An 11303-nucleotide genomic window follows, 5' to 3' on the forward strand; every position below is an offset into this window, starting at 1 on the left:
AGGTGCGCGAGAGATGCTGCCGGTTTTACAGCTCCAAATATCCAACCAGAGAGGATGGTGCTTAGATTGACAGGTTATTCGACCAATGTGTGTACGTGCGTGCGTGCGTGTGTGCGTGCGTGTGTGATGCCCTCCATATCTCCAGCTTGTTGAGTGTTAAAAAAGGCTGCAGTTGTTCATGGGGGAGAGAGAAAGAGTGAGAAAGAGAAAGAGATAAGAAGGTGAGAAGGACTCACAGGAGGAAGAGTGAGGGAAGGAGGGTGAGAGATGAGCGGCAGATGGAGAGAGGGGGAAGGAGGGTGAGAGATGAGAGGCAGATGGAGAGAGAGGGGAGGAGGGTGAGAGATGAGAGGCAGATGGAGAGAGAGGGAAGGAAAGTGAGAGATGAGAGGCAGATGGCGAGAGAGGGAAGGAGGGTGAGAGATGAGGCAGATGGAGAGAGAGGGAAGTAGGGGGAGAGATGAGAGGCAGATGGAGAGAGAGGGAAGGAGGGTGAGAGATGAGGCAGATGGAGAGAGAGGGAAGGAGGGGGAGAGATGAGAGGCAGACGGAGAGAGAGGGGAGGACGGGGAGAGATGAGAGGCAGATGGAGAGAGAGGGAAGGACGGTGAGAGATGAGAGGCAGATGGAGAGAGAGGGAAGGAGGGTGAGACATGAGAGGCAGATGGAGAGAGAGGGAAGGAGGGAGAGATGAGAGGCAGATGGAGAGAGAGGGAAGGAGGGGGAGAGAAGAGAGGCAGATGGAGGAGGAGGAGAGGAAAGGAGGATAGGGAAAAGGAGGATGGGGAGAGGAAGATAGGGGTGAGGAGGATAGGAAGAGGAGGATAGGGGTGAGGAGGATAGGAAGAGGAGGATAGGAAGGATAGGAAGAGGATGATAGGGAGAGGAGGATAGGGAGAGGAGGATAGGAAGAGGAGGATAGGAAGAGGAGGATAGGGGTGAGGAAGATAGGAAGAGGAGGATAGGAAGAGGAGGATAGGAAGAGGAGGATGGGGTGAGGATGATAGGAAAATTAGGATAGGGAAAGGAGGATAGGGGTGAGGAGGATAGAGAAGAAGAGGATAGGTGTGAGGAGGATAGAGAAGAGGAGGATAGGGGTGAGGAGGATAGGGTTGAGGAGGATAGGAAGAGGAGGATATGGGAGAGGAGGTTAGGAAGAGGAGGATAGGAAGAGGAGGATAGGGAAGAGGATGATAGGGGAGAGGGGGATAGGAAGAGGAGGATAGGGAGAGGAGGATAGGAAGAGGAGGATAGGGAAGAGGAGGATAGGAAGAGGAGGATAGGAAGAGGAGGATAGGTGTGAGGAGGATAGGGAGAGGAGGATAGGAAGAGGATGATAGGGAGAGGAGGATAGGGAGAGGAGGATAGGAAGAGGAGGATAGGGAGAAGAGGATAGGAAGAGGAGGATAGGGAAGAGGAGGATAGGAAGAGGAGGACAGGAAGAGGAGGATAGGTGTGAGGAGGATAGGGAGAGGAGGATAGGAAGAGGATGATAGGGAGAGGAGGATAGGAAGAAGAGGATAGGAAGAAGAGGACAGGAAGAGGAGGACAGGAAGAGGAGGATAGGAAGAGGAGGATAGGGAAGAGGATGATAGGGGAGAGGGGATAGGAAGAGGAGGATAGGGAGAGGAGGATAGGAAGAGGAGGATAGGGAAGAGGAGGATAGGAAGAGGAGGACAGGAAGAGGAGGATAGGTGTGAGGAGGATAGGGAGAGGAGGATAGGAAGAGGATGATAGGGAGAGGAGGATAGGAAGAAGAGGATAGGAAGAGGAGGACAGGAAGAGGAGGACAGGAAGAGGAGGATAGGAAGAGGAGGATAGGGAAGAGGATGATAGGGGAGAGGGGGATAGGAAGAGGATGATAGGGAGATGAGGATAGGAAGAGGAGGATAGGAAGAGGAGGATAGGAAGAGGAGGACAGGAAGAGGAGGATAGGGAGAGGAGGATAGGAAGAGGAGGATAGGGAGAGGAGGATAGGGAGAGGAGGATAGGGAAGAGGAGGATAGGGAGAGGAGGATAGGTGTGAGGAGGATAGGGAGAGGAGGATAGGAAGAGGATGATAGGGAGAGGAGGATAGGAAGAGGAGGATAGGAAGAGGAGGACAGGAAGAGGAGGATAGAGAAGAGGTGGAAATGGTAGATGAGAGGAAGGGAAACATTGTCTGGTGGTGGACATAACTGCTTCTATCTCCTTTCTCCTTCAACCCTCCCTCCCTCCCTCCCTCCCTCCCTCCCTCCCTCCCTCCCTCCCTCCCTCCCTCCCTCCCTCCCTCCCTCCTGTCACACTCCATTCTCTCCTCCCCGCCATCTCTGTTTGCTCATTACCCATCCATCCATCCATTCTCACTCCCTCACCCTTCTCCTCCTCCCTCTTTCTTTTTCCTCCCCTCTCCCTCATTTGTGTTCAACTGGTTCTACCCTTCTGCCCAGGTGTTAATTTGTTCACTTCCGTTGGTGTAGTTAAAAGGACTGGTAAAAGAGACATGGTGGGAACTCCCTCTAGTCTGGCCCATGTTTACATCAATCCAATACTTTGAACCGGGAAGGGCTGCACACTTCGGAGAAAACGGTGGAGATTTGGGACTGAGGGAGAGAGGTGTGTTAGCTGTGAGAGCCAATCGAATGCTTTTAAATGTGTAGGCAGGGTCTCACACTTCTGGGAGAAAATTGGAGATTTGGGATGCAGAGAGGCGTGTGAGCTGTGAGAGCCAACCAGAGGCAACCCTCCCTCCACAGAGCAGAGCGCTGCATCACGACACCACCTCCTACTGCATAGCTTTATGGCCAATGCAGACTTTATGGGACTTTCATCATAATTTTGCTCTTTCCAAATACTCACCCAGCTAACAGGGTGGCCATTTATGGCAGCAGGCTCATGCATGGTATTGCACTTCCATTGCTAAACAAAAATCAATTTCTCACTGACAAAATCAGGTAGATGTAATACACGTGTTGTCCACAAGAGGTCCTGCGCACACCGTGATGGTGAATGCCCCCATCTGTTCAGATATCAGTCAGAAACGGGGACAAAGGCGGCTTAGCAGGCGTGGATTCAGGATGATATGACACTACAGGCCCTGAATACATGTTTCTGCTGACTTTTTCATTTGCAAACGAGATGTTGGGGATTTGTAGCCTACTGACCACATCGTTTGTAATTAAAAGGAAGGCCTATATTTTTTATGTATTGTATCTATGTATTTTCAATTTTATTATGAATAAAACTGTTTTGATACTTGCAGGTCTAGTAGGTCGTACTATAAGGTCTTGCTATACGCATATCTTGGCCATAGCCATGCATCTGACCCCAAAATAACTCAATACCAACGCCACTATACGACATAAAGCCTAATTATGAATTAATCCACTAATTTAATTTGTCTATGAAAGCCAGTATTTAAGTAGGCTAAACATGTGTAGTGGCAATAGTAGGCTTAGACTGCCTGTAAAAATAACAGCCTAAACCAGAAAGGTAGAATATGGGTGAGAAATCAGCAGGCCCATTATAGGCCAATAGGACAGGCCTATTCATAGAAATGGACCTAATAAAGGAGGGGTCAGAAGTCTGGACAATGAGCATCTGTGAGATAGATAGCTCGTCGTTAAACGATTAAGACTCTAACTACCAGGATGCATCAGAACAAAACAAAGCCTCTCCCCTCTGCTCTGGGTAGAGATTGCCCAAAATATGATAGGATCAGTTTATCCTCCCCAAATCATAACCTCAATTATTACTGGGTCACGCGTAAAACTGACTCTAGATCAGTGTCTAGGGGTAGACGTTATCCGAGTCCCCCTCCCGTCGCGTCTCGCTCACGGCTGTGGGCTGTGCGCTGCAGGGGGGCGGGAGGCGAGGAGAGCGAAGCGGCAGAAGGCTCATTGTGTGTCGGTTAGAAAGTGGGGGTCGTTGCGGGGGGGAGAAAGCGTGCGTGGAGGCTGAACTCTCGCTTTTGTCGCCTGTGGAGGAGGGGGCGGATTAAGTAGCCTGCTCGCTCACACACACACCAGGGACGCCCGGTTCGTTTATCAGCATCATCATCATACCCATTACCGAGGATATACAGTGAACCGGGAAGGGATGCAAATTTAGCGCGAGACGGACAGTGGGACTTCGGTCTCAGCTGGATTCGGATAAATGGTGCGTGCGCCGTTCCGTCGTCGGCGATGAGAAGAAAGGAGGACAAAAGATGAACGGATGGAGGATAGACACGGCCCCCCGGTAGACACGCGCCTTCGGTTTACCGCATCTCTCTGATCTCGTGCCGCCGTGCGTGAGTCTGTGGGTCGGTCGTTCAGACTGTGTCTCACTAGGGAGAAAAACACGAACAGTATTCCCGAATTACAGGAGGCGTTGCCTGTATCTGACTGACTGCAGAGAGACTATTGTCTGTGTGTGATTTGACGTTTAGGGGTGTGATTGTATGTGAGCGGGTGTGCTTGTGTGTGTGGTGACTGTGAGAGGTGTGTTTGTCTGATTTGATGGCGAGGGGTGTGTGAGGGTGTGTGAGTTGCTGGTGTAAGGGTGTGTGTGGGTTGACAGTACAGGTGTGTGTGTGAGCCATGGGGAACACAGAGAGTATGGAGTCTCAGCTAGCTGTCATCAGGGCCAGGGCTGCTCCTGTCAAGCTGCCCATGCCTGATCCTGCTGAGCTGGAAGAGAGGTTCTCCATTGCACTGGTAGGTGACACACACACACGCATGAAACGCACACATGCTCACACATTGCATGTGCGTGTCTGTACGATTGTTGTGTGTGTGTGTGTTGGAGTGTTGAGTGTGTGTGTATGTATGAGCGTTGAGTGTGTGTGTGTGTATGAGTGTGTGTGTGTGTATGAGTGTTGAGTGTGTGTGTGTGTGTGTATGAGTGTGTGTGTGTGTGTATGACGGTTGTGTGTGTATGAGTGTTGAGTGTGTGTGTGTGTGTGTGTGTATGAGTGTTGAGTGTGTGTGTGTATGAGTGTGTGTGTGTGTGTGTATGTATGAGTGTTGTGTGTGTGCATGTATGAGTGTTGAGTGTGTGTATGAGTGTTGAGTGTGTGTGTATGTATGAGTGTTGAGTGAGTGTGTGTGTGAGTGTTGAGTGTGTGTGTGTGAGTGTTGAGTGTGTGTGTATGTATGAGTGTTGAGTGTGTGTGTGTGTATGTATGAGTGTTGAGTGTGTGTGTGTATGAGTGTTGAGTGTGTGTGTGTATGAGTGTTGAGTGTGTGTGTATGAGTGTTGAGTGTGTGTGTATGAGTGTTGGAGTGTGTCCCCTAACCCATTATGGATGACTGGTTAGAATGGAAGAGTGTTGTTGTAAATACCATCTCTGTCCCTGCATATGTAACGCGTTGCCTCTTCCAGATACACTGCCATATTTAATTCTCTGTGTATCAGTAAGAGTCCTTCATATCACACATACTCATATTTAATTCTCTGTGTGTCAGTAAGAGTCTTTCATATCACACATACTCATATTTAATTCTCTGAGTGTGTCAGTAAGAGTCCTTCATATCACACATACTCATATTTAATTATCTGTGTGTCAGTAAGAGTCCTTCATATCACACATACTCATATTTAATTCTCTGGGTGTCAGTAAGAGTCCTTCATATCACACATACTCATATTTAATTCTCTGTGTGTCAGTAAGAGTCTTTCATATCACACATACTCATATTTAATTTTCTGTGTGTCAGTAAGAGTCTTTCATATCACACATACTCATATTTAATTCTCTGCGTGTCAGTAAGAGTCTTTCATATCACACATACTCATATTTAATTCTCTGCGTGTCAGTAAGAGTCTTTCATATCACACATACTCATATTTAATTCTCTGTGTGTCAGTAAGAGTCTTTCATATCACATATACTCACATTTAATTCTCTGAGTGTGTCAGTAAGAGTCTTTCATATCACACATACTCATATTTAATTCTCTGTGTGTCAGTAAGAGTCTTTCATATCACACATACTCATATTTAATTCTCTGAGTGTGTCAGTAAGAGTCTTTCATATCACACATACTCATATTTAATTCTCTGAGTGTGTCAGTAAGAGTCTTTCATATCACACATACTCATATTTAATTCTCTGAGTGTGTCAGTAAGAGTCTTTCATATCACACATACTCATATTTAATTATCTGTGTGTCAGTAAGATTCTTTCATATCACACATACTCATATTAATTCTCTGAGTGTCAGTAAGATTCTTTCATATCACACATACTCATATTAATTCTCTGAGTGTCAGTAAGAGTCTTTCATATCACACATACTCATATTTAATTATCTGTGTGTCAGTAAGATTCTTTCATATCACACATACTCATATTAATTCTCTGAGTGTCAGTAAGATTCTTTCATATCACACATACTCATATTAATTCTCTGAGTGTGTCAGTAAGAGTCTTTCATATCACACATACTCATATTTAATTCTCAGTCTCTCTCTCTGTATCTCTGTCTCTTTCTATCTGTGTATCTCTCTCTCTCTCTCTCTGTCTCTCTCTCTCTATCTGTGTATCTCTCTCTCTCTCTCTCTCTGTCTCTCTCTCTCTCTCTCTGTATCTCTCTGTCTCTCTCTCTGTATCTCTCTCTGTATCTCTCTGTATCTCTCTGTCTCTCTCTCTGTATCTCTGTATCTCTCTGTCTATCTCGCTCTCTCTCACTCTGTATCTCTCTCTGTATCTCTCTCTCTCTCTCTCTGTATCTCTCTGTCTCTCTCTCTGTATCTCTCTGTCTCTCTCTCTCTGTCTCTCTCTCTCTGTATCTCTCTGTATCTCTCTGTCTCTCTCTCTGTATCTCTGTATCTCTCTGTCTATCTCGCTCTCTCTCACTCTGTATCTCACTCTGTATCTCTCTCTGTATCTCTCTGTCTCTCTCTCTGTATCTCTCTGTCTCTCTCTCTCTGTATCTCTCTCTGTATCTCTCTGTATCTCTCTCTTTATCTCTCTCTGTATCTCTCTGTATCTCTCTCTGTATCTCTCTGTATCTCTCTCTGTATCTCTCTCTGTATCTCTCTCTGTATCTCTTTGTATCGCTCTCTGTATCACTCTCTGTATCTCTCTCTGTATCTCTCTCTGTATCTCTCTGTATCTCTCTCTGTATCTCTCTGTATCTCTCTGTATCTCTCTCTGTATCTCCCTCTCTGTCTGTCACCTTCTCCTTCACTTTATCCATCTTTCAATTCTACTCTCTCTCTTTCTCTCTCTCTCTCTCTGTCTCTCTCTCTCTCTCTCTCTCTTCCTCTGTCTATCTCTCTCTCTTTCTTTCTCTCTCTCTCTCTCTCTCTCTCTCTCTCTCTCTCTCTCTCTCTCTCTCTCTCTCGCTCTCTGTCTCTCAGAACTCTATGAACCTGCCTCCTGATAAGGTGCGCCTGCTCCGTTGCTACGACAACGAGAAGAAGTGGGAGCTGATATGTGATCAGGTGAGACAGAAGGTCAACTCTGATTGGCCAAAGAACAGCCTGGTCTGATAATGACCCCTAGCACTGTCCCGCTTCTATGTTAGTAGACCTGAAGGAAGTGGACAAGTGTAAGCTATATGCAGGAAGCTCCTCCTAGCCCATTGGAAGGCTGTGTGTGGCCAACGTCACATGCCTGATACACCAGTCCTGTCCCTTCAGCACTTTAGAAACAGAAGACAGGCAACCAACATGGTTCATTCAGGTATTCAGCATCTCTTTGGCCAGTGTGAAAGGCAAGTGTGTAACCATTGCTTGTGTGTGTGTGTGTGTGTGTGTGTGTGTGTGTGTTGTAGGAACGGTTCCAGGTGAAGAACCCTCCTCACACCTACATTCGGAAGCTGAGAGGATTTCTTGACCCGGCCGTCACACGCAAGGTGAGTGACAGCCACGTCACCATGGTGACAGAGCCAGTAATATCATAGTAACAATATGGTAACACAAGCTGGAACATTTGTTCCTCAACTTGACACAGTTGGGTAGATACCATTTAGGATTCCATCATTTCCCAAACCAGCAGACAGGAAATTATTTTGAGGGAATACCAGAATAACCCTAACCCTACTGTCGTTAGAAATTCCGTCGGAGAGTCCAGGAGTCGACTCAGGTGCTCAGAGAACTGGAGATCTCACTACGGACCAATCACATCGGGTGAGTCACAGGCCGCAGCCAATCACAGAGTCCTGGATCAAAATGAATCAGAACCGAATCAGAGTCACGTTGACATTCACTCAGTTCCAAACCATTCTGACTCAGAGAGGAGGGTTTAGCTGGCCAGGGGTTTTAGTGATTATACAGCTAGATATTGAACAGTGAGTTATTTGTCTGATAATAAATCCTAATGTTCCTCTGTCTCCAGGTGGGTGAGGGAGTTTCTCAACGAGGAGAATCAGGGCCTAGATGTTCTAGTAGAGTACCTCTCCTTCGCTCAGTACGCGGTCACGTGAGTGTGTGTGACTGTGTGTGTGGGCATATCACCTTTTCCATACGCGTGTGTTCTGTTGAGTCACGTGTGTGTGACTGTGTGTATGTGTGTGTGTGTGTGTGTGTGTGTGTGTGTGTAGGTTTGATGGGGAGGTATCGGAGGCCAGTACTGAAGAGAGAGCTGTAGATTCCCCCTGGAGTCGTTCTATAGAAGATCTCCATGGAGACAGCAACCTGCCCTCCCCCTCCAGTGGCAACAACGTACCGCGCTCCTCACGCCACTCTATCGGGTAACACAAACCCAAACACACACACATATATGCCACTCCATCAGTTAACACACACACCAAGTTGTGGTGTTAATCCTGTGTTGATTGTATGTTGACTGTGTCAGGTCAGCGTTGGTGTCCAGGTCTAACACACTGCCCAGTAGGAAGACACTGAAGAACTCCCGCCTGGTGTGTAAGAAGGACGACGTTCACGTGTGTGTGATGTGTCTCAGAGCCATTATGAACTACCAGGTGAACTATACATCTGTCCCCTCTCACCTATCTCTCCCTCTCTCTCTTAACCCCTCCTATCTCCCCCTCTCTCTTAACCTCTCCTATCTCCCCCTCTCTCTCTCTCTCTTAACCCCTCCTATCTCTCCCTCTCTCTCTCTTAACCCCTCCTATCTCTCCCTCTCTCTCTTAACCCCTCCTATCTCTCACTCTCTCTCTCTCTCTCTTAACCCCTCCTATCTCTCCCTCCTCTCTCTTAACCCCTCCTATCTCTCACTCTCTCCCTCTCTCTCTCTTAACCCCTCCTATCTCTCCCTCCTCTCTCTTAACCCCTCCTATCTCTCCCTCTCTCTCTTAACCCATCCTATCTCTCCCTCTCTCTCATAACCCCTCCTATCTCTCCCTCTCTCTCTTAACCCCTTCTATCTCTCCCCCTCTCTCTCTCTCTCTCTCGCTCTCTCTCTCTTAACCCCTCCTATCTCTCCCTTTCTCTCTCTTAACCCCTCCTATCTCTCCCTCTCTCTCTCTCTTAACCCCTCCTATCTCTCCCTCTCTCTCTCTTAACCCCTCCTATCTCTCTCTCTTTTAACCTCTCCTCTCTCTCTCTCCCTCTCTCTCTTTAACCCCTCCTATCTCTCTCTCTCTTAACCCCTCGTATCTCTCTCTTAACCCCTCCTATCTCTCCCCCTCTCTCTCTTAACCCCTCCTATCTATCTCAACCCCTCCTATCTCTCCCCCTCTCTCTCTCATCCTGATTTACCACCCTTCCTTCCTCTCATCCTCGTGGTTATTTTTTGATAGCAGTGATTAATATATGATGTGTTATGTTCCCCTCCCTCTGTCTGTAGTATGGCTTTAACATGGTAATGTCCCATCCTCATGCTGTGAATGAGATCGCTCTGAGCCTCAACAACAGAAACCCAAGGTCAGTAGTCAGTGAACACCTCTCTCTGTGTCTGCATTAGGAAGGAGGAAACCTTTAGAGCCCTGGTTCCCAACCAGGGGTACTAGGGCCTCTGGGGGGGTACTAGGGCCTCTGGGGGGGTACTAGGGCCTCTGGGGGGGTACTAGGGCCTCTGGGGCTACTTGGCCTATCCACAGGGGGTACTAGGGCCTCTGGGGCTACTTGGCCTATCCACAGGGGTACTAGGGCCTCTGGGGCTACTTGGCCTATCCACAGGGGGTACTAGGGCCTCTGGGGCTACTTGGCCTATCCACAGGGGTACTAGGGCCTCTGGGGCTACTTGGCCTATCCACAGGGGTACTAGGGTCTCTGGGGCTACTTGGCCTATCCACAGGGGTACTATGGCCTCTGGGGCTACTTGGCCTATCCACAGGGGTACTAGGGCCTCTGGGGCTACTTGGCCTATCCACAGGGGTACTAGGGCCTCTGGGGCTACTTGGCCTATCCACAGGGGGTACTAGGGCCTCCGGGGCTACTTGGCCTATCCACAGGGGTATTAGGGCCTCTGGGGGGGTACTAGGGCCTCTGGGGCTACTTGGCCTATCCACAGGGGGTACTAGGACCTCTGGAGCTACTTGGCCTATCCACAGGGGTACTAGGGCCTCTGGGGCTACTTGGCCTATCCACAGGGGTACTAGGGCCTCTGGGGCTACTTGGCCTATCCACAGGGGTACTAGGGTCTCTGGGGCTACTTGGCCTGTCCACAGGGGTACTAGGGCCTCTGGGGCTACTTGGCCTATCCACAGGGGTACTAGGGCCTCTGGGGCTACTTGGCCTATCCACAGGGGTACTAGGGCCTCTGGGGCTACTTGGCCTATCCACAGGGGTACTAGGGCCTCTGGGGCTACTTGACCTATCCACAGGGGTACTAGGGCCTCTGGGGCTACTTGGCTTATCCACAGGGGTACTAGGGCCTCTGGGGCTACTTGGCCTATCCACAGGGGTACTAGGGCCTCTGGGGCTACTTGGCCTATCCACAGGGGTACTAGGGCCTCTGGGGCTACTTGGCCTATCCACAGGGGTACTAGGGCCTCTGGGGCTACTTGGCCTATCCACAGGGGGTACTTGAGAATACTCGTGAGACCATAGGCCCTGGTAAAATTCAGTTGGTGGTACAGAAACCGAAACAAGTTGGGAACCACTGCTTTAGAGGGAACGAGACCTTGTATTTTCTTCCATTGTGATGATGCATTTTGTCCAGGACTCCCTTGTAACAGAGCAGGGCAACTAGATAGAACCTCTGAAATCCATCTAAAGACTCGGTCTCTCTCTCTCTGTCTGTCTATATCTCTTTCTCCCCTCTCTCCCCCTCCCCCTCTCTTTCCCCCTCTCTGTCTCTCTCTCGCCCTCTCTCTCTCTCTCTCTCTCTCTCTCTCTCGCCCCCTCTCCCTCTCTCTCTTTCTCTCGCTGTCGCCCCCTCTCTCTGTCTCTCTCTCTCACCCCCTCTCTCTGTCTCACTCACTCTCTCG

The 11303-nt window shown here is 48.9% G+C and overlaps 1 protein-coding gene across 2 annotated transcripts in view; it reads left to right on the top strand.

The window, feature by feature from the left end:
* The first annotated feature begins 3810 nt into the window (after positions 1–3810).
* LOC118963337 (formin-like protein 2) overlaps positions 3811–11303 on the top strand; it is a 26422-nt gene continuing 18929 nt past the window's right edge. For both annotated transcript variants that reach the window (XM_090207651.1, XM_090207652.1), the window contains exons 1-8: positions 3811–4676; positions 7327–7410; positions 7743–7823; positions 8021–8097; positions 8306–8389; positions 8511–8660; positions 8765–8891; positions 9719–9795. In XM_090207651.1, the coding sequence (XP_090063777.1) occupies positions 4560–4676; positions 7327–7410; positions 7743–7823; positions 8021–8097; positions 8306–8389; positions 8511–8660; positions 8765–8891; positions 9719–9795 (797 nt within the window). In that variant the 5' untranslated portion in view covers positions 3811–4559. The remainder of the gene's footprint in view (positions 4677–7326; positions 7411–7742; positions 7824–8020; positions 8098–8305; positions 8390–8510; positions 8661–8764; positions 8892–9718; positions 9796–11303) is intronic.

This window comes from Oncorhynchus mykiss, chromosome 18, assembly GCF_057628025.1.
Source record: "Oncorhynchus mykiss isolate SJ-2025 chromosome 18, ASM5762802v1, whole genome shotgun sequence".
NCBI classification, from domain to species: domain Eukaryota; kingdom Metazoa; phylum Chordata; class Actinopteri; order Salmoniformes; family Salmonidae; genus Oncorhynchus; species Oncorhynchus mykiss.